Source organism: Hemitrygon akajei, chromosome 11, assembly GCF_048418815.1.
Source record: "Hemitrygon akajei chromosome 11, sHemAka1.3, whole genome shotgun sequence".
NCBI lineage: Eukaryota > Metazoa > Chordata > Chondrichthyes > Myliobatiformes > Dasyatidae > Hemitrygon > Hemitrygon akajei.
The window spans coordinates 153,596,853-153,623,443 of record NC_133134.1 but is presented as its reverse complement, the minus strand read 5'-3'; the positions used below and the strand labels follow the sequence as shown (position 1 = coordinate 153,623,443).

Here is a 26,591-nt window from a genome sequence, read left to right as displayed (position 1 = left end):
GATCTGGGGCCCATGGACCCCATGGTAAAGGTCCATGACATAAAAAAGTTAAGAACCCCTGGTTTAGATGGAAGGATATGGCCAAACGCAGGGAAATTGCACTACCTCCGGCAACTTGGTTGGCGCATTCCTGACGTTCTGTTTAGGTCTTAATGAGTCTTGGCATACCCGGAGTCCTGTTCTCACCCCATCAGAAATATTACATTTGTCCTATCCATTCCAACTCTCTGCATCTGAAAACTAACTTCCCAGGTCTGACGAAAGGTCTTTGACCTGAAACGTTGCACCTTGCTCCTTTTCTCCACAGATGCTGAAATGGCCAGCTGAGTGAGCAGAATTCTCTGGGTCTGTGCTGCAGTGAGTATGTGCGCGCAGTACATGCTGGGCTGTCCACGTTTTACGGGAGCATTACCTAATCTGGCGTGTGCAGGCGAAGCTGTGGCCGGGAGCCAGCCGGCGTGGTGTCCGAGTTCCAGCGGCTCCAATACCACCCCTTCCCCCTTTTTGTTAGTATAGAGGCGAGTGAGTGTCAGGTCACAACTCCTTGCTCTGTGTCCCAGGTGCCCCTTTCTCCTGCCGCCCTCTGTCTCCGGATGTGGGGCGGAAAGAGACTGCGCTGCGCTCAACGTCGGCCCGAGAACCTCAGGCCTCGGCGGAATCCCCGAGCTTGCGTTAATCATCCTCCCGGAAGCAGTTGTCAGGCTCGCTGAAGTTCATTGCAGGTGAACGGAAAGTGGCCCGGAAAAGGATTTGGTAGGTAAGAGGCCGCTGCATCGATTACACTAAATACTTGGTTTAAATAAAAGAGTAGATTTGCTCAGTTGATTTCCAGTGAAAAAGTTATATCGTCAGACTGCACGAGAAGAGAAATTCAGACTAATTCTCCAGTGCTGTGCTGAGGGACTGCCGCATTGTCAGGGCTAGTGTTTGTCTGATGCTCTGTCATGTGCATTTTAAAGATCCCATGATAATTCCTTGACACGTAATAGAAATTCCTTAATCAGTGCTACTAAAAGGGTCCTGAATCGTCTTGTTTATTCCCCTCCATAGATGTTGCCGGGCCAGCTGAGTTCCTTCAGCATTAAGTACAGTATGTGTTGCTCAAGATTTACAGCAAAAGCAAAAATCTCGTTCGTTTATTGCCAAGTAATCACCAGGTAGATATTTATGGGCCCTTTTTATGGCCAAATTGCCTGCTGTGTTCGTGTTCCATATTGTCCAGCAATTAGGTCCAGTGGTTGTCACATAACTCCAGGGAGTCTGGTCCCATGTTGCATGCTTGCATATTCTCATTGTGACCATGTTGACTTCCCCTTTATACACCTGCTTTCACCCACATTCTGAAGATGAAACCCAGATGCTACTGTTCTGACCTGAAACATGGATAGTTCTTCCCTTCGCTGCTGAGAGTGCTGCTCAACCTGCTGAGTTCCACCTGCAGATTGTTGTTCTAGATTTTTAGGTGCAGTTTCTTTTGTAGGTTAATTGTGCTGTAAATTGATGCATGCACTCTCTGACTATTGACCTTGGTTCTAGATCTCATGCATCTATTACACTCCAATACATGAATTCCACATTTCCTTTCTTCTCACTGGAGTCTCTCTTCCCACACTCTACATCACCCCACTGGGGCACTAATTTACACACACTATCTGAACTTAGATTAATCTATTTCCCATGCTTCCTTTAAATTTATTGGGGAATCATTTCCCATGTTCCCATTAAACTTACCGGCTTCACTGGAAAATGTGTTATTCCACTATTTAACATTTAAAGAAAATGTGAATTTGATGTGATTGTAATTCAGTACAGTTAAAATCCTGAATGTACTGGATTAACAGAGTTTAACTGTATTGACCTGACCTCACTTTCTAGTTCTCACCCTGTAGCTCTAATAATTCCAACACATCAAATCCTCATGCCAATGCTTTATAAAGGTGGAACGTTGCTGTCTTAGCTCTTCACCATGGGAAAAAAAAAATTCTGAATTAATTAATTAATGAAACCTCTTCCCCAGGGCACCACTGTTCAGTACAAGAGGGCATGGCTTTAAGGTAAGGGGAGGGAAGTTCAAGGGGGATATAGAAGAAGGTTTTTCACTCAGAGAGTGGTTGGTGCGTGGAATGCACTGCCTGAGTCAGTGGTGGAGGCAGATACGCTAGTGAAGTTTAAGAGACTACTAGACAGGTATATGGAGGAATTTAAGGTGGGGGGTTATATGGGAGGCAGGGTTTGAGGGTAGGCACAACATTGTGGGCCAAAGGGCCCACATATCTATTCTATGATACAATCTATGATATAATTACATAATTATTGCTTGCTCTTCCCATCCAAGCCCCAAGTTATAACCTTTTTTAAATCTGCTGACAACCTCCAAAGAAAACTATTCCCATCAAACCAGACATTCCTCATAACTGAACCTCCATAGTATCCAGGTCATCTTCAAGGAGCCAATGCCTCATAAAGGCAGCATCCTTCATTAAGGACCCCCATCATCCAGAGCATGGCTTGTTCTTATCGCTAACATCAGGCAGGAGGTACAGAAGCCTGAAAGCACACACTCAACGATTAGGAATATCCTGCCATCAGATTTTTGAATGGACATTGGACCCATGAACAATACCTCACTGCTTTTTTATTTCTATTTTTGCACTACTTATTTGATTTAACCATTTAATATATATATATTATAATTCACTTTTTTCTATTATTATGTATTGCATTATACTGCTGCTGCAAAGACAAATTTCATAACATACACCAGTGATATTAAACCTTAATCTGATTCTTTTGCACCCTCTGTAAGTGCTATCATTCATTCTTCATCTGTTGTTGAGAAGAACAGTTACATCAGCTCCAGTTTTAAATTGTTGCCAAGATTTTTCTGTAGTTGGAAGAAATCCCAAAATATGAAATCAATTCTTAACTTTAGTAAGGGTGTGGAGAATTTTGCTGTGCTGCTTTTGGAGTACAAATGTGTATTTTTCAACACATTAAGAAGGTCCAAAAGGAGAAAAAATTGTAACATTTAATTTTGCAAAATCCTGAGGCATTTCTGTTCAGCTTGTCATTGCAGAGAAGTTAATGAACACTGGGCATTAAAAACCTTGTCAGGGCATATTCATCAGTGATAACATGTCCACTGTCACTGAAAGTGATCAACCAAGAAATTGTTTAACATTTTTTTAAAAAGTTAGGAATGTCCTTGTTTGTCACATTTGAACACTGCAATTTATTGTGTTTTTATTATCTGTTTTAATACAACATAATGTGGAGAGCTGGGGAAAATCTTGATGATCAGCTGAATTTCCATATTCACTTGAGATGAACTTGTGATGAATGAATGTCTATTTCATAATTTAATGTTTGTAATTGTTACAGTTGCAGTCTTGACAGTGATGTCTTCTGTTTGTGCCTCATTCATATGAATCATATGTATCAACAAATATATTGAGCTTTCTGTTTATGGTAAAGGTTAAGGAATTGTAAAGCTCAGATGTCTGAATTGAACAGAAGAGTGTGATTAAACAGGTGTCAAATAGTTCGTTTCTGTGCTGTAATATTCATGGATATATTTATATCCTTCCACAGCCTCAGTCATCTCAGTTTCTGTATTCCCTTCCTGCACTTGAGTCATCTGAGATCTCTGTATTTTTCTTGTTCTGGCCTGTCGCATATCCCCAGTTTAAATAGTGTTTCTGCCTTCAGTTGCCTAGGTCCTTAGCTCCAACACCTCTTCTTAAGCCCATCACGCCTAGTATGGCATAGGCCACCAACAGTTGCTGGCCAGAGTCTTCAGTCACAGGCCATTCTTGTACATTTTTCTCCCAGTGTAGCTCACATTCTCCCAGGGATGAGGCCTTGGGAGCTTCGGTTGGTGTTTCTTTAGCTCTGGGGTTTTGCAGGATGGGGCTGCTAGCTCCTGCCCAACCATCCCCCTTTCGCAGCCAGGCTTGGCGGAGTTTTAGCTTCAACGTACCGTTGCTCTTCTCCTTCAAGTTGCTTTTTAAAAATTGACGTTCAAAGAAACTGTGGATGATAAATTTTGAAATTCAGTCCTCTCTGGGTTATAGCTATATTCTGTTCCTGTGAACTGTTCGGAACCCACATAGTTCATGTGTTGGAAATGCAGCCACGAGCTGAGTCCCCAGGCGGTAAAAGATGCCTGCAGTCCCACAGGGGCCAGCAAATGATCGCTCATTTGTACAAGCTGTATGTAAGTTGGCCATCCATAACCTGAGAAGGATCCTTAAAAAGAAAAACTCCTGGAAATGCTCAGCAGGTCAGGCAGCATCTATGGAAGGAGAATCAGTGAACAAGTCCAGAACCCTTTCTCAGAACTTGGAAAGAGAGAAAAGCAAGTTAGGTTTTAGGAGGGGAGGAGAGGGAGGGATGTTAAGAACAGAGGGAATATCAGGGGCTGAATTTAAATGGGATAATGGGAACTGCTTCAAACACGTGATGGTTTTTGTCTGTGCTTGGCAAGAGAATGGGACATACCAAGCAGGTCAGAATATATGAAAAGAATAAGAAAAATTGAGCTAAAATAATGATGGATATAATTGATCAGTTTGATGCAGACAGAATAGAGTGCCAGATTCAATCTTGAGTCTAGAAGGCTGCAATATGTCACAATGGAAGATAAGGTGCTGTAGCTCTAATTTGTATTGGGCTTTCTTGTAACAGTTCAGGAGGATAGACTGGCTTAATCCTGCAATGGTCCTCTGCACAGTGAGCATCTATCCTGTGTTTTGTTTATCCACTGTAGAGGACATTGCATTATGAAACTGAATATTCAAAGAGGTGCAAGTGAACTGCTTCTCCATCTGGGAGGACTGGCTGTGTCCCTGGATGGTAGAAGGGAAGAGGTGAAAGGACAATCAAACCAAAAAAAAATGCAGAAAAATCCATGCAGGTCAGGCAGCATCTGTGGAGAGAGAAATAGTCAATATTTTGGGCTTGGGACCTTTTGTCAGAACTGGGGAAGAGAGATGCAATGGAGACACAAGAGATTCCAGGTGCTGGAATCTGGAGTGAAGAACAATCTGCTGGAAGGACTCAGTGGGTCGAGCAAATCTGTGGGAGGAAAGGAATGGTTGATGTTTTGGGTAGAAACCTAGCATTAGGGCTTCGATGCAGGGTTTCAATCCAAAACATCGACAATTCCTTTCCAGCCACCGATGCGGCTCGTCCCACTGAGTTTTTCCAGCAGATTGTCTGTTGCAAGGGGAAGACAAGTACATTTTCAGTAGGAGGGATGTGCAGAACAAAGGGAATTTCTGAGACCGGATGAGTTGAAATGGCTTAATGAAGACACATTAAGCTTCTAAATCTGCTTAAAGAGCTGTCATTGGCACATTGGTGGGACTTAACTGTATTGGATAAGAACCAATGAAAATGCTGGAAAAGCTAAGCAGGTCAGGCAGATCTGTGGAAGGAGAAATGGGTAATATTTCAGATGAGGGAGCTTTGATCAGATCTGAGAAAGAGTAATTAGTTAGTCAGGGTGGCAGCAAAAAGTAGGTGAAACCACGAGGATTTTTCTGACAGATTAACCATGTGCAGGTGAGATGAGGTGTGTAATTTGTCACTGATGTGGTTCTGTCAGACAGGGGCATGTTATATGTTAGAACCACGTGAGCAGCAGAGGCTGCCTATAGAGATTTACCAGCGGTTTATGTTTTTGTAATTGCAGGAGATACAGTTTTTGAGTAAAATTAAAATAGATAAAGTAATTAATGGAAATCAGAAACTGGAAGTGGTTGGTGGAGGTGGAAGAGAGTTACAATGTGATCAATACCTTTGCCAGGATAGGGAGGGGAAAATGCATCTTCTGATGGTGGAATCTTGTTGGAGCTGGTGGAAATTGTGAAAGATCATCTGTTCAACATAGAGAATGTGGAGTGCAAGGTGTGGACCATAGGAACTATGTGATTGTTTTGTCTAGGAGGAGATGAGAGAGAAGGTGCAGCAAATAGATGCCAAGCAGTCAAGTGCTTCGTCCATTATGGCAGAGGGGAAGCCATGGATCAAGAAAAAGGAAAACACTTCAGAGGAACATGAAATGCAGAATGTCTCATAGTGGCAAATGTGAGAGTTGAAGAAACTGTGCATCTACATCTACCCATCATCCCTAATCGCTACCTACAAAATGTTAAGCAGAGAGAATGTTTCAGAAATTTGAACAACAGTCTTTAGAAATGCGACTTTGTTCGTAATCCTGTTAGCTCTTCGCCTGCTGGCCATTTGCAGCTTAATCACATTCCTTGTCTTCACTCTTTCATTCTCTGGTAGCTAAAGCTCGCTCTTTCCAGGGGCACCAGCAAGGTAAGTGCATCAGGCTCACAGGCCCTCTCATCGATGTACAGGAAGGGGTTGGGGTGGTCTTTATTTGAATGACTGCAAGGACCTCTTCCTGGTGGCACCCCCTTCTGAACTGACAAGTCGATCGCTGGCCCACCTGCTGAAAGGACCCAGCTCATTTGCATTCACTCCCCATTCAGGCTGGGGGTGACTGACTACCTTCAGATGCTGTGTGCAATTTTTGCCAGTCTACCATGCTATCGAAGTTGCTTTAACATAAATCCCTCCCCACCTGTTTTCACCAATATCTTTTCTATTTTAATGCTGTTCAGCTAATCATCTACCTTCAGCAACCAACCTTCATTATAGAGTACCATTACCATCACACTTTAGCATGTTATTTCTGTTTCTGTCACGTTCTTGGTGTCTTCTGCCTTTGTATTTGCTGTGGGTATGTTTCCATAAAATCATAAGACCTAGGAGCAGGATTAGGCCATTCAGCCCATCAGTTTTGCTTTGCCATTCTATCATGGCTGATCCCGGATGCCACTCAACTCCATACACCTGCCGTCTAGCCATATCCTTTGATACGTGACCAATCAGGAAATTATCAACTTCCACCTTAAATATACCTATGGACATGGCTTCCACCACAGTCTGTGGCAGCGCATTCCACAAATTCACCATTCTCTGGCGGAAAATAAAATCCTCCTTGCCTCTGTTCTAGAAGGTTGTCCCTCAGTGTTGAGGCTGTGCCCTCTAGCTCTGGATATCCCCACCATTCTCTCTACACTCACCCTATCTAGTCCTTTCAACATTCAGTAGGCTTCAATGAGATACCCCTGCATTCTTGTAAATTCCAATAAGTACAGGCCCAAAGCTGCCAAATGCTCCTCATGTGTTAACATGTTAATTCCCAGAATCATCCTCGTGAACCTCCTCTGGACTCTCTCCAATGATGACACATCTTTTCTGAAATATGGGGCGCAAAACTGTTGACAATGCTCCAAGTGCAGCCTGACTAGTGTCTTATAAAGGCTTAGCATTATCTCCTTGCTGTTACATTCTATTCTCCTTGAAATAAACACTAACATTGCATTTGCCTTCTTTACCACAGACTCAACCTGTAAATTAACCTTCTGGGAGTCTTGCATGAAGACTCCTATGTCCCTCTGCAGCTCTGAGGTTTAAACCTTTTCCCCATTTAGATAATAGTCCCCACTATTCTTCTTTTTACCAAAATGCATTATCATACATTTCCCAAAACTGTATTCTGTCTGTCACTTTTTTGCCCTGTTACGTACCCCGTAACTGGGTCACTTACCAGCAAAGATAGAGAGGTCCGTTGAAGTCTGATGGTACTATTTTTAACAGTATTTATTGATATAAATACACAAAAATAATATCAATGCAAACACACAGATAATATACGTCGTCAATACTAAATCTAAAAGCGCAGGTAGAATAATAATAAGAAATAGCTCTATCGTTGTCTAGGGGATAATGTATTGTCTGATGGAAATCTAAAAGTCACTTTAGTTCAGTCAAGCTGTAGGCTGCAGCCTTTGGTTGGAGAGAGAGACGGGTTAAAACTTGCCCGTTCCTTTTATGATGTCAATCCTTCGAGAGTCGTTGGGAGTTGAGTTCCCCGTTGTTAGCTAAAAACTGTTTTTCCGTGGCAAAGGCCACCGATTCCGGGCAAATGGAAGCGGACACACGTGGCCTTCCACCGGCTTTCGCTATTACGGGATTGCTAGCGTTTCTTCTGGTGCGTCTGAGGGGCTGTTCCCACAGACCCTCTTTTTATCCTGACTCACAGGGTCTCAGTTGTCAGTCAGGTTGGGATGATGCAATCCCTCCACCAACCTCCCCCTCGGTCCATTGCCTGGGGCTTCGATGCATCGTACAGGATGCAATACACAGGTCCGTCTCCAAGAGACAATAGCCGGTATCAATGGGTCCGCCTTTCGGAGGCCAGGACACATTCCAACCCTTTTGTGGATTCTGCATGTCTTTCTCTCATTTCCTGTGTCCCCTGAATTGACTTAATAGTGATCTTACGATTCTCACAAAGGAGGGGGCTACCCCGCACCCTTCGGCCCCTCAGAGCTGTGGCACATTCGTAACAGCCCATTCTTCCAATTTGTCTTAAGTCCTGCTGCAACTGCATTGCTTCCTGAGCACTATCTACCCTTCTACCTATCTTCGTATCATCCACAAACTTTGCCACAAAGCCATCAGTTCCATTATCCAAATCATTGACAAACAGTGTGAAAAGTAGCGATCTCAATACTGACCCCTGAGGAACACCACTAGTCACTGGCAGATAACCAGAAAAGGCCCCATTTATTTCACTCACTGCCTCCTGGCTGTCAGCCATTCCTCTATCAATGTTTGTATCTTTCCTGTAATACTACAGGATTTTATCTTGTTAAGCAGCCTCATGTGTGGCACCTTATCAAACGTCTTCTGAAAATCCAAGTAAGTAAGTGACATCCACTGCCACTCCTTTGTCCACCCTGCTTGTTATTTCCTTGAAGAACTCAAAACAGATTTGTCAGTCAAGATTTCCCTGTACAGCAACCATGCTGACTTTGACTTGCTTTATCATTAGTCTCCAAATACCCCAAAATCTCATCCTTAATTGTAGTCTCCAACACTTTCCCAACATTTGTGTTAGACTTACTGGCCTATAATTTCCTTTCCTTTGCCTTCCTCCCTTCTTAAAGAATGGAGTGACATTTTCCAGTTTTCCAGTCCTCTGGGGTCATGCCAGAATCACATGATTCTTGAGAGATCATGACCAATGTATCCATTATCTCTCAGCAACCTCTCTCAGGACTCTGGAATGTAGTCCATCTGGTCCAGGTGACTAATCCACTTTAAGATCTTACAGTGTGCCTCACACTTTTTCCTTTGTAATACCAATGGCACTCTCTCCTGTTCCCTGACACTCACAGACCTCTAGCACACTTCTAGTGTCTTCCACAGTGAAGACAGATGCAAAATACCCATTACGTTCATCTGCTATTTCTCTGTCCCCCATTACTACCTCACCAGCATCATTTTCCAGTGGTCCAATATCAACTCTCACCTCTCTTTTACTCTTTATATAACTGAAAAAACTTTTAGTATTCTGCTTTATATTATTGGCTAGTTTGCCCTCATATTTTATTTTTACCTTCTAGTAGCTTTTTTTGTTGTCTTTTGTTGCATTTTAAAAGCTTCCCACTCACTTTTGCTACCTTATATGCCCTTTCCTTGGCTTGTATGCAGTCCTTAACTTCCCTTGTTAGCCACTGTTGGCAAGCCCTGCCATTTGAGAACAACTTCTTCTGTGCAACATATCTATCCTGCACCTTGTGAACTATTCTCAGAAACTTCAGCCATCTCTGCTGTGTCGTCATCCCCACCAGTATCCTCCAATCCACCTGGGCAAGCTCCTCTCTCATGCCTCAGTAACTTCCTTTATTCCATTGAGATACTGATACATATGACTTATGCTTCTCCCTCTCAAATTGTAGTTTGAATTCAATCATATTCCATCAATTGAAGGCCAAAGGACCTGTAATGTGCTGTAGAGTTCTATGTTCAAACTGCGGTCAGGTCTGGTATACCTGACTGTGGAGTTCATCTCTTAGGTTCTCTGTAATTACATGGTTACTGGGTACACTTCATCCCCCCCTACTCCTTCTGTGGGAGCAACAAGGTGAGTCATACGGTTTTACCATGAGTTTTTACCAGTGTTTCTACTGGCTTGCCTCACCAAATCTGCGCACAGACACATGTCAATTGTTAGAAGTACCATCTGTGGTCCCATCCATCTGGGAGCAAACCCTGCCCTTTTAGGCAGCCCATCTCCATGATTTTGTCATCTGGCTGTGGGAGGACTATCTCCTTTTCCTCCTGCTCTCTCTGATCAGCATGGTGCTGCTGTTGTTTTGCTTGGTTCCCCTTCACAATGAAGTTGGTTACAAAGGTCTTCTACATACTGTGTCATTCTATCCCTGTAAGCCCCAGGCTCCCCGCAATCCATAATTACCCCATAAGGGAATCACATTGCTTGCCCCATCAATAGTTTATAGGTGCTGAGATCTAGTGTACAGTTTGGGGTTGCTCGCAATCTCATCAGGATTCCTGGTAATAACATCAACCTATGTTTTTCCCGTCTCAGCTGTAGCTTTGGCAAAGGCATTCTTGATTGTTCGGTTCATCCTTTCTACACCATTCCTGAACTCTTGAGGGTGGTAGGGTGCGTGAAACCGTTGTCAAATCCCTAACAGTTGGTACATTTCCTTCATCACTTTCCCTGTGAAATGTGCCTCTTGATCCGAGTCCACCTGAACTGGGGCTCCCCACCTCAGGAGGATTTCTTGATCTGGAATCCATGCAGCAGTGCTGGTGGAGCAGTCCCTTGTTGGGAAAGCCTCTACCCACCGGGTGAAGTGGTCCATAATTACTAGATAGTAGCTTCTCCCTCTGCTTTCTGGCAGGGGCTCTGTGAAGTCCAAGTGGATGTTTGCCCAGGGACCCCTCGGCCATGGCTGGTTTGCCATCTGTAGCATTATGCCCTTACCAGGGTTATGCTGGGCACGAATGATACAACAGCAGCAGAATTCTCAGCCTCCCCACCCATCCTGGCTACCACCAGTCCTGCCGGAGAGTAGTGATCATGCTCTGCCTTCCCTGATGCATCATCCCATGATATAACTTTAGTAGTATCTGCCTGTTACATGGTGGGGCCGCTGCGATTCCTTTCCCCCTGTGGCTCCATCTCCCATCCAGTCCCTGCTCTGCTCACTTTCTGCTCCATTTCTCCTTCTGCCTCCACCTCTTCATTTAATTTTATTAAACTGGCTTCAAGTCATTTCTAACTGCACAGTTGCAATTTCAATTGCCTCTCGTCCCTCTGCTGCCTCCTTCGCAATGATGTCCGTCCACTCGTTTCCCTGCTGCTCCTTGCTCTCCCCTTTCTGGTGAGCTTTTACCTTAATTACTGCTGGCAGACACTCAGCTTTCAACAGTTTGTGTGTTAGGTACCCATGTTGATACCTGCCCTTGTTGAAGTTACAAATCCTCATTGTGCCCGTGCTATCAGATAATCACACAGCACCCCGGAGGCATACTGGCTGTCTGTATACACTGTATATTTACTTGTCTGCCTTTACTGTAGTGCAGTGCTTCTACCATGGACACCAGATCAGCAATCCCCTTGTAGTGCTCCTGAAGCTAATTCTTCACCTGTTTCCGTTACCACAATGCACCCAGTCTGTGTACCTCCGAGACCCATCTATAAAAATTTCCTCTGCTTCCCCTTCCAGAGGTGTTGCCCTCACACCAGTATCTTCTTCTTTCTCTTCCCATTTAGCACTCGAGTACCTCCCTCTCTATTCGGATGGTGCTTGTAGGATTCATTCTACTGTCCCTAACTATTGTTACTGACTCATCTTTGGGGCTGAGAACGTCCTCCCAAGCTCCCCTTCTGCTGTCGGTGACTGCTCTCAGCCTCCATATTCAGCTCTACAGTGGGACGAGGTGTGTGTTGTATGAGTTGTGCCGCCATTACAACCGGTTCGCTTGCTCGTGCTGCCCACACGGTGTAGTCTAAAGCTGCTTCGCAGCGGGAATTCCTGCTGCAATGAGTGTGTGTTTCATTGAATAATATGCCACTGGCCTCCTTGTGTCGCCATGGTCCTGCACCCTCCCTCATTGCTGTGGTGTAGGTGAAAGGGGTGAGCTGCATCTGGTACCCTAGCGCAGGTGCAGAGCCCAGGGCTTTTTGATACGGTATCTGTAAAAGCCTTTTCTTCATCTGGCCCCCATCTTACTTCCTCCAGAGGGGGCTTCACTTCTTTAACCAAGGCCTGTATCAGGGCCGTAAGTGCTGAGAACCTTGGGATGAAACTGTGGCTGTAATTGAATGGACCCATTACCTTCCTCACTCCCCTTGCGTTCACAGAGGGGGGCATGAAGCTGATATCCGAATGACTGTCATCTGACATGTCCTTCCTCCCCTAGGAAATGGTGTAGCCTCAGTACTGTACAGTTTCCTTCCCTGTCGGAGCCTTGTGTGGGTTGATTTCAAACCCTCATCTCACAGGACAAGGGGTGATTGATAAGTTTGTGGCCTAAGGAAGAAGGAGTCAGTTTTAGAAAACCTAGCACATTTATTTTTCAACACAGTCCCCTCCTACATTTATACACTAAGTCCAGCGGTCGTGGAGCATACAGATCTTGGACCTCCAGAAAGTGTCCACAGATGGGTGATAGATAAGTTTGTGGCCTAAGGTAGAAGGAGATGAGTTATACAGCTCTCGTTACATTTGGTGATAATGCATTAGGCCATGAACTTATCAATCACCCCTGTTGAGTTATTTTACAGGCTGGCCCAGATCATCAGGGCTCTCAACCTGACATTGCCTGACAGATATGTCTAGGTAAAATCTCCCCGAAATAACTCCACATTAACTCCCACACTACACAAAATGATTGATACCAGTTAATCAGCACATAGTTAAAACCGCAGAGTATGTACTCTGCAATCTGCCACTTTTGAGCGCCCGAACTCATGATGCCTGCTGTATTCCTTTGAATCACATTTGCCTCGCAAAACGTGTATACTAAAATTCAGCCCCCCGAATGAGTATGCACGCCCCCACTGGAGTCCCGAACCTTCAGTAACAAACCTTCGCTACTGGTGGCCCCATCTCACCAAATTAACACACAAAGTTTCATCTCTTGCATAAGCACACATGCACACGCACAGACCACTTTTATATCTTCTAGTTCAGTTCTCTGTGTTCGTGGTACCTCATGTTCCCGTGTACCACCAACCCGAACAGGTCCAAGTGTGAGTACTCGTTTAAAAATACTCACCCACTTAGACTGCTAAGATCGCTGGCCACGTGATGTGTCGGCCGTAGGTATCCAACTCCGGACACCAAGTGGTGTTGCGTGAATGAAGTCATCTGAGAGAAGTACTGGTAGTTATGAAGTAGCTTCTTTACTTGACAAGGAAAGATACAATAGATCCTATTGAGCACCTTTCAGTCGAAATATCTGGCTGGCCCAACTTGGGACTCGATATTTTATGTGCTAAACATCAAAGGACAATTCCATATTTACAATGTATCCACAATGCTTCCTTTGAAACTACACATAAACTTCACAACTGCCTAATCACACCCACACCACAGACACCTAAATGAATTTTAATCAGCATTATCTGATCTGTGATTCACAGACAGACAGCAGAGATACTTTATTGATCCCGAGGGAAATTGGGTTTTTCAAATTGAGAAATTCAAGGCTTTTAGGAATCTATTGTTCAGAGCTGCATTTTAAATTCTATCTACAGGTTGTATTTAGATTTGAAGATTGGTGGCTAAAATCATTTGCTAAATGTAAATGTGCTAAACCCAAAAGTATCTCTAATAGCACACCCGACTATCTACTTACATGTTCTCTGCCAAACTTTGTTTAATAATGCACCAGTAAAATGTTTTGTTTTCATTCGGAGATGCAGTGGAATCGCAAATTATTATTAATTAATATTTTCTTTTTGTTAGCCTACCATGTCTATCAGACGAATCTTGTCACTGCGAAAGTGGATTCCACTGCAGAGCTCTGCAATGGGTGATTGCTCGTCCCAGCATTTGGGATGTAACCTCCTGGTAAACCCTGGTGCCGGCAGTATACGGTTACAGAATTTCACTGTAAGCTGCTTGAAATATGCCAAAGCTAAAGGAGTTCGGAAGAAGAAGCAGCTTTCTGAAAAGAAATTGGTAATTCTAATGTTTCTTCACACATCAAATTTTCAAATGTCTTACAAAGTATGCTGAAACTTTTAGTTTGATGAGAAAGGAATGATCTTTGGTCACAGAGTCAAAGTAAATTTATTATTTGAAACTGTGTACATGTCACCACACACTACCTTAATATTCATTTTCTTACAGGCATTTACAGGAAAATAAAAAATATAATAGAATTTGTGGAAAAACCATACATAAATACTGACAAACAACCAATGTGGAAAAGAAGACAATTTTGTAAATAATTTTAAAAAGTAAATAAATAATACCGAGAATGAGTTGTAGAGTCCTTGAAAGTGAGTCTTTAAGTTGTGGGATCGATTCAGTGTTGAGGTGAGTGAAGTTATCCACATTGGTTCAGAAGTCTGATGGTTGTAGGGAACTGTTCCTTTATCTGGGTGTGCGGGGCCTAAGGTCGAACACCAGGATTTGGGATCAGTGATTAGGTCACGATGATTTGGGACCATCTGCAAATAAGAAGTGCTTATCATTTATTACTTTATCTCTTCCCTCCCCCCTCCCCAACGGTACTCAACTAACTACCTCGAACTGAACTGAACTCTCTTCATCATATCGTAAGACTGTACCCATTTACTCCTAGATTTGAAAGAGCCTAGTTTTGTTCCTATTTCCACACGTGTGTGTGTGTGTGTGTCTGTGTGTGTGTATATATATAAAATTGATAACCTGTTCAATATATTTGCATTTATATTACTGTATTGCTTAGTTATTAATAAACACTACTAGTTTATAGCCATACCAGACTCCAATGTGTTTTCCATTTCTGCTGGTTCTTTAACCTGGTCATGGGGTATGTGACAAAATTGGAGCCTGCATCCGGGATTTGAACAAATTGTGTGGTGGCTTGTTCGAATTGATTAGGGAAATTCCCTTATTTGATTTGGTTGTGTGGAAAAACAGCAGAAATGGATGTTGATAAATTTTTGGATGCGCCAACCTCTGAGTCATTAGAGGATGCCAGAAAGTTGGAGCTGTTGAATATTGCAAAAAAGTTGAAACTTTCGAAGGTGAAGTCGACCACGAGGAGGTCAGAGATGCAGAGAGCCATAGCCGAGTATTATGTATCCAAGGAGGTGTTTCAAGTAGAGGAGTTGGAGTTGTTCCCTGAAAGTAAACCTAGCGGGTTTGAGGTGCAGTTTCAGATGGAAAGATTAAGGATCGAGGCTGAGGTGAAGCGAAGAGCGCAACAGCTTGAGTTTGAGTTACGAGTAAAAAAGCTGGAGGCTGAGGAGGCAGAGAAGCAGAGAGAAGAAGCGGCAAGTGACCTCGGGGAAAAGGTAAACAAGCTGGCAGAGAAACTATAACATCAATCTTTCGAGCAGTTTCTGGCTCTCTCTCTCTTTCTAATTGCGCTGGATGCCTTCCTCACTCTCTCTTCATAGCAGCACGGTTCATAGGGTCTATTCTGGACCCCGTTTCAAACAAAGTTTTCCCATGACAATACGAAGACTGATCGTTTTGAGGAAACAAGTAGGATGCAGAAGAACTTAGACAGATTAGAAGAATGGGCAAGAGTGTGGCAAATGAAATATAATGTTGGAAAGTGCATGGTCATGCACTTTGGTAGTAGAAATAAATGTGCGGACTGTTTTCTAAACGGGGAGAAAATCTAAAAATCTGAGATGCAAAGGACTTGGGAGTCCTCATGCAGAACACCTTAAAGGTTAACTTGCTGGTTGAGTCAGTGGTGAGGAAGTCAAATGCAATGTTAGCATTCATTTCAAGAGGTCTAGAATACAAGAGCAAGGATGTTATGCTGAGGCTTTATAAGGCACTGGTGAGGCCTCACCTTGAGCATTGTGTACAGTTTTGAGCTCCTCATCTTAGAAAAGATGTGCTGGCATTGGAGAGGGTCCAGAGGAGGTTCACAAGGATGATTCCAGGAATGAAAGGGTTATATACAAGGAAGGTTTGATGGCTCTGGGTCTGTACTTGCTGGAATTTAGAAGGATGAGGGGGGATCTCATTCAAACCTTTCGAATGTTGAAAGGCCTAGACAGAGTGGATGTGGAAAGTATGCTTCCAAGTTCGGGGAGTCTAGGACAAGAGGGTACAGCCGCAGGATAGAGGGGCATCCATTCAGGACAGAGATGCGGAGAAATTTCTTTAGCCAAAGGGTGGAGAATTTGTGGAATTTGTTGCCACATGCAGCTGTGGAGGCCAGGTCGTTGGGTGTATTTAAGGTAGAGATTGATAGGTTCTTGATTGGACATGGCATCAAAGGTTACAGGGAGAAGGCCAGGAAATGGGGTTGAAGAGGAGAGGGAAAAAAAAGGATCAACCATGATTAAATGGCAGAGTAGACTTAGTGGGGCAAATGGCCTAATTCTGCTCCTATATCTTATAGTCTTACATAAAATATTATGTTACAAGAAATATTTTTTTAAAAGTATTACAGAAAGAGGGCAAAATAGTGAGGTTCACAGACCATTCAGAAACCTGATGGCAGAGGGAATAAGTTTCTGAAAGATTCAGAGTGTATCTTTAGGCTGCTGTACCATCTCCTTGATGGTAGTAATGAGAAGAAGTCCTGTCCTGGATGGTGATGCTCCTTAATGATTGATGCCGAAAATGATGTATGATTTAACATGCTGTTAAAATATCACTTCTACTTTCTCCTGTTGTGTTTCACCTTCTGAAACCTTGTATCCTTCTAATTATTAGGTTGTGCAATCTCTCCACAAAATACCAAAGTAGCAAAGCTTCAAGGAAAAGCAGAGTAACTGATACCATCTTCTGAACTTCTGCATTTAATTGCAAATGTTCAAAAGTTGGCAGAAATGATTGAATTTATTTCTTAGTTCTGATGAACACAGGTTGCCCTCACCTCGTTGTTTTTCTAGTCACCAAATCTACGGTATTGTTTAAACTATCCATATCCACGCAAAACCACAGTATCGACACAGGTCTGGGTGCCTATAATCCAATAACTGTAATTAGACAAAAAAGGAAAATAATTGAAGCATAACATTGCTGCACTGCACTCTATTGTTCAGAAAAATAATCGTGTTTTTTTTTAAATGAGCCTTCTGCTTTTAAAGAGGGAAAGTTTTGAGGAAAAATGTTTGTAAAATTGTAGCCCACTATTTTTCTGTGATTTAGACCCAGTACTTTGTGGATCAGCGAAGGATCACTGTGGTAGGAGGGAAAGGTGGTGATGGAGTGTGCACGTTCCACAGTGAACCTCGCAAAGAGTTTGGAGGTCCTGATGGAGGCAATGGAGGGAATGGAGGACACGTTATTTTGAAAGGTAAAGCCTTTTGCCAATTTTCTATACTCTTCTCACTTGACACAGTTTATGAGTGTTGAGTGCTCTCTAGTGGCCACTATTCATTCATAAGCCCTGATCGTGAGTATCAACAAGCTATTTGATAATGGAAAGTATCATAACCAACTGGGATCCTACAAACCACACAGCTTCCTGGAGGGATCAGTGGACAGCAAGGAAGAGTATAATATTAATTTGCTCCTCCTTAACTCTGGATCCAATTATGCTACGACTTAAATTTCTAATTCTGCACATTCCAGGACTGAATGTGGTTGTATGGCTATTTTTGACTGGGTAAATCTTCAAATGCTGTAAACACCTGGAAATAGCTTTTTTATTTAAGGAACTTGTTTATATTTTTAATTACTGTGAGCACTTTTGGCTTTGGAAAAGTTACTGAAGAGGTTTACCAGGAGTCTGCCTGGATTAGAGGCAGAGTTTGGTCAAACTTGGTTTGTTTTCTGTGGAGCATTGGAAGCCAAGTAGAAACCGGTTAGATATGTATAAAATTACGAGTATTAAATTATGTGTATAAAATAATCATTATAAGGTTGACAGTCAGAATGTTTTTCCCAGGATAGAAGTGTCAAATACTAGAAGATACGAATTTAAGTGGAAAGGGGGAAAGTTCAAAGGGGCTGTAGAAATTTTACACAGAGACTGGTAAGTGGCTAGAATGGGCTGCTGCTGGTAGTGGTGGAAGCAAATATGATAGAGGCATCTAAGAGGGTTTTAGACACATGAATATACAGGGAATGGAGGGATATGGATAATGTGTAGTCCGTAGAGATTTAGCTTAATTTGGCTTCGTGTTCAAGACAGACATTTTGGGCTGAAGAGCCTGTTGCTGGACTGAACAATGTTCTGTGTATTGCGACATGATTACGGTACTCTTTGGGCCAACTTACTGTTGTCGGGGTGATTTCGTCATGGTGAAACAAAGATTCAAATCAGAAGCCTTTGTGAATATTTGCTGCTTATCTGTTTTAAAAGAAAGGCATTGAATAACAGGTTTTTGAACAAATTAACATTTAATCCAAATTGCATTTATATTTCAACCTCTTTATAGTACGTATTTTAATATTTATTAAAATGTAGGTGCGTAGCGTAGTATTAATAAAATAAAGAGTTTGAAGTATAGTGCCGTTACAATCTCTCAAGTAATGGATTCTGTGTTTTTCTGTGTAATCCCTCAGTGATATAAGAAAACTGGGACCTAATTTGTAAGATTCCGTAATCAAATAGGATTAATGAATCAACAATCTGATCTAGTGGGGTCAAGTACATTTACATCACAACCGATGGCAGCCTTCTGTTGTAGCAGCCTGTGATTGAGACCAAATCCGATAATAGAGCTAAGCCTGAAAATGAAGATGTAGGCACAAATATTAGCATAAATCTTAAGAGCTTGAGATGTGACGACCTGTTTTAGTCGATGTTGGTTGAGAAATAGATACTGGCAGGATACTAGGAGATCATTTTTGCTCCTAGTTTTGTGCTGGGAGCAGAGTGAAGGCTGTGCAATTAATTAATTACTGCTGCAAAATTTGCGGTATTCTGAACTAGGTAATTGGTCAAAAATCTGAATATTTTCAAGTGTTTTCTTTAGACTTCCTGGTTCAAAGGATGAATTATATAGAAAACAGATCCTGAAGATTTATTGATAGAACAGCCACTAAAAGTTCAAAAAGTCCAACACAGTAGCATAGTGATTAGCATAATGCTATTACAACACTAGTGACCTGGGTTCAATTCTGCTGCTGTCTATAAGGAGTTTGCACATTCTTCCCATGACCACGTGGGTTTCCTCTAGGTTCTCTAGTTTCCTCCAACAGTCCAAAGGCATGCAGGTAAAGTAGGGTGTAATTGGGTGGCACAGGCTTATTGGGCCAGAAGGGTGTGTTACCGAGCTGTATCTCCCAGTAGATAAAAATGTGTAAAATGTAAAAATGGATGCTACAGCAATTTAGCTTCCCTGTGTGTTTTTATTAGTATGGGTTTGGCCGTGGATAGAAAGGTTTTATGAGGTGTGCATCCCACTTCAGGGGAACATGAAATAACTGCAGTTGTAAACTAAAACAAAGGCTGAAGTATTCTCCTGAATTTATAAAGAATTAAATTTGAACCTGCTTCCCCACAATTTATAATCCCCACCCCCAGCACCTATTTTGTGTTTTGCAGTGTAACCCCTGTGTGGCGTAAGAAGATTGGGAGCTTATGTGTAAGATTCCAAAAGTAGGACTTCCTATGTATCAGAATCAGGTCTAATATCTCTGGCATTTGTTACTAAATTAGTTGTCTGATATATGACAAATAAAAGAAAAATATATTTTAAAATTTTAATTGAGTAATGTAAAAAGAGAGCACAAATAGGGAGGTAGTGTTCATGGAAGGGTGGAGATATTTCCCTACCAAAGGAGGTGCAAGATGCTCCTTCCCTCCACTAGCCTGCCAGTTACCCTCAGGCAAGGGGTAGCACCTACTTAGCCCCCCCCCCCCCCCATTGAGGGTCACATGAAGCCATAGGAGCAGCTAGTGGATTTCGTAAGTCTTGGTTGTGTGTCCACTGATGCCAGTCAAATAATCTCTGAAGAGTATTGCTAATGGCTGGGGTCACTCGTCTTGTAAAAACTCTGCCCAGATGAAGGCAATGGCAATCCACTTTTGTAGAAAAAATTGCCAAGAACAATCATAGTCCAGAGCATTATCACCCACGTCAGATGAAATGGCACATAATGATGATAAAGAGTGATCATGGTTTAGTTCATTGCCTGTTCAGAAATCTGATAGCAGAAGGGAAGAAGTTGTTCCTAAAATGTTGGGTGTGTGTCTTCAGGCTCCTATACCTCCTGTCTGATGATAGTAATAAGAAGGGAGCATGTTTTGGGTGACAGGGGTCCTTAATGATGGATGCCACCTTTTTGGGGCATCCTTGTTTGAAGATGCCCTCAATGATGGGGAGGCTAGTGCCCATGATGGAGCTGGCTGAGCTTGCAACCTTTTGCAGCTATTCCGATCCTGTGCTCTCCACAGTATATCTGCAGAAATTTGCTCGAGTCTTGGTGGCAATACCAAAGTTTCTCACCAAACTCTTTAGTTTGATGTATACTTTTATTAACTTCAGGAAATTCTCTGACTTTCCAGTTGCTCGACAGGTGAAATCACTGCTCAGCATAAAATCTTCTTATCGTGGCATTGATGGAGAACATGGAGCGCGTAAAAATTGTTACGGAAAGAATGCAGCCAATACTTACCTACTGGTGCGTAATTACAGACTTTCAAATCATGGCATTTTAATGGTCTCTTCAGGTTAATTAAATATTATCTACTGCCTTAGGTGCCGGTTGGTACTGTGGTCAAGGAAGATGGGAAGATAGTAGCCGATCTCTCATCACATGGAGAAGAATATGTGGCATCATATGGTGGGCTGGGTGGCAAAGGAAACCGTTTCTTTCTAACCAATGAGAATCGTGCACCATTGATGGCAACGCCAGGGGAACCTGGCCAGCAGCGGATCTTGCAGCTGGAGCTCAGGACCATGGCTCATGGTGGGATGGTAGGTATAGATGGAAGTAAGAAACGCAAGAGAATTCTGCCCTTTCTATTCCAGTCCTGATAAGGTTCTTGGCTGGAAACATCTGAGGAAATTTATAATCAAAGATGCCAGCTCGCACACACTTACTCTACCATGTTGTGAATTTTAAAAGTTCTTGTTGCAAGAGAGATAAAATCTGATCTGCAAGTGGTATTTTTGTTGATCATATACTTCATTAAAGTTTGTTTTGTTTATGATAGGGACTGCAATTAAAAGACTAATCCTAAGCATACTTTGCTGAGGAGAGGCAAAATGACTATCTTTTCTACCAGAGAATACATTGAAAATTTCTCTAAGTGCTGCAACTTCCACACAATACATTGTGTTCTTCTGCTGATTACTGAAACAAATGCTGCCATTCTCCTGTAGATAAATGTAATTTATACTGCTCCTGAATCTGGTGAAAGAATAAAGTGCAAGTTTTATCAAGAATGTTGTGTTTTCATCAAATCATTGCACCAGATATTTTTATAAGTTAATTTTCCAGATATCTATGGATGCCTGCGAATGGGCTTTCTTCTGCTTTATTTTAAAAACACAGATAAAATGGATGTTCATACAGATGTAAAGTACCCTGTATGATTTGAGAAGACTAAATCCTTTCTTTTTATGTCAAGGTTGGATTTCCTAATGCGGGTAAATCATCCCTCCTGCGAGCAATCTCAAATGCCCAGCCAGCAGTTGCTGATTATCCATTTACAACATTAAATCCTCACATCGGTGTAGTACTGTATCAAGACTTTGAGCAGGTTGCAGGTAAATAGCAATTTAAATCCTAAATCAATATCTTACAATGGTTTGAAGTTTGGTGATCTTGACAGTTTATCAATTTTGATCATTTCATATCTGGTTGAAGAGTGAATTAATTCAAGGTTTGGATTTTGGATCACATTTACTGTTAATAAAAATCTGTTTTCCTGTTTAAAGTCCTTGGTGAGGTACACTTATGGAAACTTTCAGCAGGTCAAGCATTATCTTTGGAAAGAGAATCCTTTGTTAGAACTGGGAAGAGAAGAAACAAGTTAGCTTTGTATTTTCCCTAGTTCGGATGAACGATCTTTGCCTAAACTTTCTTTTTCTTTCTGCAAATGCTGCCTGACCTACTCAGTGTTTCCAGCATTTTGATTTAAAGTTTTATGGATACTCTTTGCTTCCTAACAACCTACCCAAATAGCCATAATTAATTTGTAAATTCTCACAAGTAGGTAGCAATAATTTGAATCTGCGGCTTGAAACCCCATGTCAGTCTTTGTTTGCAAATTGAGACCTACAGAGGCTCCTTTTTGTTAAGGAGCTCCACATCACATCATTTCTATTCACCACTGCTCCTCCTTTGCCTTCTCCCTTCCATTGCTGAAAGTCAACCCAGAGCAGAGGCTGGTCTGAACTTAACTTTGATGTTGGGCAGGAAGGTCAGGAGGCTCGGAACTGGCTCTTGGGCCAGAGGGGCACATTCCGCATGGGCTCCTGAAAAGTCATGCTTTTTATTGGCTTAGTCCTTTAGCATATCAGTTCTTTTCCATAGCACTGAACTTATCCCAGGCAGAGACCTAACGATGTCAGCAACCATCCCTCCTTGAACTCAACAACATTCCCTCAACTGCACCACAAATCAACTGATCCATCTTCCAGCTTTATTACTTTGTAATATGGAGATATGCTGGTATACGAATAAGTGAGGTAGTATCCCGTGACTGGGCACTCACTCCTGTTTGCAGAAGTGTTCACGGCCAAATAAATTGACAAAGGATGTTCCACTGAGATTGGGTGGCAGTACAACTAGAGCTCATGAGTTAAGGGTGAAAGGTGAAATGTTTAAGGTGAACATGAGGGGAAAACTTCTTCACTCAAGGTCATAAGAATGTGGAGAGAACTGCCCACGTAACTGGTGCATGCAAGCTCGATTTCAATGTTTGAGGAGTTTGGAATGGTACATGGATGGGAGGGGTATGGAGGGCTGTGGTTTGGGTGCAGGTTGGTGGAACCAGGCAGTATAAATGCTCCAGCACAGACTAGATGGGCCAAAGGACCTATTTCAATGCTGTACTTTTCTATAACTGAGAAAATTAGGAGAGATGAGGTTACCAACTACTTGGTCAAAATGTCAGCAGGTGGTTGAGGGAGAGATTGGAGTTGAGGACAATGATACCATAAAGGATGCAGGGAATAGAAGAGTTCATCATCTTGAATCTTCACATTTAAAACAAAAGATTTCCTTTTACTGCTGTTTGAGGTTTAGATATTGGCTATAAGGTTTGATTACACAAGTTCCCGAGTTTTAAAAATGTAGTGCTTCTAATTCTTTATTTAGTGAGGTACCTAATGGCAGACTGGCACAACTAGTAGAACCACAGCCTCACAGCACCATACCCAAGTTCAAACCTGACCTCGGGTGCTGTTCCTGTGGAGTTTGCATGTTCTCCCTGTAACCATGTAGGTTCTCTTCAGTGCTCCAGTTTTCACCCGTGTCCCAAAGACATTCAGATCAGTAGGTCGATTGATGACTGTAAATTGACTCCAGTGTGTAGGTAGATTCTGGGGGTAGTTGATGAGGAGAGAATAAATAAAAGGAAATTTAACATTTGTTTAGTGTGAATGGAATGTTGATTCTCAATATGGATTCAGTGGGCTAAGGGGCCTGTTTTCATGCTCTATCTCTACAGTAACTGAAGCTGAATTGTGTTTGATTTTCAAAATAAAAGCACCTTAGTGTTGGATGGCATTTAAAGAGATCCTCCTCCTGTAGTTGCAGATATTCCTGGAATCATCAGAGGCGCCCACAGAAACAAAGGGCTGGGAGTTTCCTTTTTGAGACACATTGAACGCTGCCTCTTTCTTCTGTTTGTGCTCGACGTGTCCGCACCGGAGCCCTGGCAGAAGCTGGAGCATTTGAAGTATGAACTGGAGCAGTATGAGAAAGGGTTGTCAGAGAGACCATTTTGTGTCATTGCGAACAAGATAGACCTTCCAGAGTCTAGAGCCAATTTTGTCTTGCTTCGAGAAAAAGTAAAGTATTGTAGAATAATCCCTGTCTCTGCACTTACTGGTGAAAACATTGAAGAGCTTTTAATGCATCTCAGGGAACTATATGATGGATATCTGGAGAATACCAAGACTACTGACTGCATACCAATCAAATGGTAAAATTACTATTATGGACAGAAATTATTAAATTCATTTTTAAAAATGTGTATTCCTTTGTTCTGAATCTGAAGATCTGGTGAATTCTTAAGACCCTTTGAATAATGTTCCCCTTTGGCAATGGACTGCCTCCAGGATTTTGTAAAAGGTGGAGATTTCATTTAAATTTTATGAAGAAAATTATAAATATATGAACAATTTGAGATAGAGAATTTGGCAATTGAATTATGACTGGGAGAATTTGGGTGTTTTTGAAACCTCTGCACTATTTGGATGGGATTGTGAGGAAGAGAGATGGCTGTTCATCTCCTGTGGGTTTGTCAATGATTAGCTTACAATTACACTCAGTATTAGGTACAGGAGTAGAACCCGGTGTGGTGTTCTGCTGCAGTAGCCCATCCACTTCAAGCTTCAGAAATGCACTTCTGCACACCACTGTTACTTAAATTTTATGACTTCATTATTTGAGTTACTGTTACTTTCCTGTTAGCTCAAAACAGTCTGACCATTCTCTTAACCTCTCAGTAACAAGGTGTTTTCGCCCATAGAACTACCACTCACTGGAATTTTTTTTTGTTTTTGCACCATTCCCTGTAAACTCTAGAGACTGTTGTGTGTGAAAATCCCAAGATACCAGCAGTTCCTGGGATACTCAAACCACTCTGTCTGGCATCAACAATCATTCCACAGTCAAAGTCACTTAGATCACATTTCTACCCTGCTCTGATGTTTATTCTCAACAAGAAGTGAACCTCTTGACCACGTCTGCACGCTTTTATGCATTGAGTTGCTGCCACATGATTGGCTGTTTAGAAATTTGTATTAACGAGCAGGTGCACCTAATAAAGTGGCCACTGAGTGTATGTTATTGTTGAATCATGTGATTACCAAGATAATTAAAGATAGGGGTTGACCATGGTGCTTCCTCAGAACAGTTCAAAGTAACTGGTAGATTGTATGGTCAGGTTTTGCATGATTCAGCCTGCCTCTCAGAATTGTCAAATGTACTGAATGGCTTTGATATGCAGTTACCATTGGCCAAATATGGCAGCAATCTTTTTCCACAATAATTCCTAATTAACAGTGGGTTTATTATTTGGGAATTGCAGAGATTATAGTGGTATATTTTATTCACAAGAGATCCTGCAGGTGCTGGAATCCTGCTGTAACACACAAAATGCTGGGGGCTCTCAGCAGGTTAGGCAGCATCAATGGAGATGAATAAACCCTTCATCAGAACTGGAAAGAAAGGGGGAAGAAGCTAGAACATGGAGTGGGTAGGTGGGGACGGAGTACAAGGTGGCAGGTGATAGGCGAAGCCAGGTGATGTGGAAGATAGGTGGGGGGGGGGATGGTGGGAATGAAGTGAGCAGCTGGAAGGTGATGGATGAAAGGGTCCAGTCGTTTCCAGTCCTGATAAAGGGTCTCAGTCTGAAACACTGTTTATTCCTCTCCATAGATGCTGCCTGACCTGCTGAGTTCCTCCATATTTTCTATAAAATACTCTTAGTATATTTTATTCTCCTGGTAAACTGTGGGAACTGAATCTTTCCAATACAGTAATCTGCCTAGTCCCATCAACCTGCACCTGGATTATAGCCCTCTGATCCTCTCCAGTCCACATATCTATCCAAATTTCTCATAATTGAACCCACATCCACCACTTGTGCTAGCAGCTCATTCCATACACTCACCACCATCTGAGTGAACAAGTTCCCCCACGTGTTCCTGTTAAACATTTCACCTTTCACCCTTAACCCATGACCTCTAGTTGTAGCCTCAGCCAACCTCAGTGGAAAAAGCCCACTTGCATTAACTCTATTTCTGATGATGTTGGCATCCATCTGGCTCGAAGGACAATGGATAGCAGCACTGGGGTGACCTCTCCAGTGCACGAGCCTAGATGGAAGGTATAGAGATTCTGGGATGTCCAGTCATCAAGATCCCCCTCATGGCCTCACCAGTGTAATCCAAAGGAAAGCGAAGCAATGCTTTTGTCAGAAATATGTGCAGTGACGTCCAGCTGCCTTAGGGGCTCCACTCCAGATTTTCCCCATAGCCTTAGTCTCTCCCGTGGCTGCCCACAAGATAGTGGAGCTACTCTATATATACCTGTCATAATTTTGTATGCTGCTATCGCATCTCCCCTGAATCTTCAATGTTCTAGGGAATCGAGTAGTAACCTTTCAACCTTTCCCTGTAACTCAGGTCCTCAAGTCCCAGCAACACTCTTGTAAATTCTCTCTGCACTCTTTCAATCTTACTTGTATCTTTCTTGTGAGGCAATGACCAAAACTGCACACGGTACTCCCAAGTTATGCCTGACCAACATCTTATACAATTTCAACATAACATCCTAACTCCTGTACTCAATACGTTGATTTATGAAGGCCAATGTGCCAGAAGCCTGCTTTATGACCCTGTGACACCACTTTTAAGGGATTATGGATCT

General features: G+C 42.4%; 1 protein-coding gene across 4 annotated transcripts; it reads left to right on the top strand.

Moving 5' to 3' along the window:
• The first annotated feature begins 314 nt into the window (after positions 1–314).
• On the top strand, positions 315–25,002 carry mtg2 (mitochondrial ribosome-associated GTPase 2). 4 transcript variants are annotated; one of them, XM_073061965.1, is made up of 8 exons: positions 398–757; positions 1,051–1,157; positions 13,872–14,087; positions 17,238–17,385; positions 20,548–20,663; positions 20,741–20,959; positions 21,616–21,754; positions 23,745–25,002. In XM_073061965.1, exons 3-8 carry the CDS (start codon positions 13,878–13,880, stop codon positions 24,140–24,142), a joined length of 1,230 nt encoding a protein of 409 aa, XP_072918066.1. In that variant the 5' UTR covers positions 398–757; positions 1,051–1,157; positions 13,872–13,877; the 3' UTR covers positions 24,143–25,002. The 4 variants fall into 4 exon arrangements, with proteins under 4 accessions (XP_072918069.1, XP_072918066.1, XP_072918067.1 ...); XM_073061968.1 differs by lacking the exons at positions 398–757; positions 1,051–1,157 and adding an exon at positions 315–357; XM_073061966.1 differs by lacking the exon at positions 1,051–1,157 and having other exon boundaries at positions 398–753.
• The last annotated feature ends 1,589 nt before the right edge of the window (positions 25,003–26,591 follow it).

Coding starts and splice junctions, on each gene's coding strand:
- mtg2 (XM_073061968.1), top strand. CDS start 13,878: ATGTCTATCAGACGAATCTTGTCACTGCGAAAGTGGATTCCACTGCAG. Junction 20,664..20,740: donor CAGCCAATACTTACCTACTG/GTGCGTAATTAC, acceptor CTACTGCCTTAG/GTGCCGGTTGGTACTGTGGT. Junction 20,960..21,615: donor CCATGGCTCATGGTGGGATG/GTAGGTATAGAT, acceptor TTTTATGTCAAG/GTTGGATTTCCTAATGCGGG.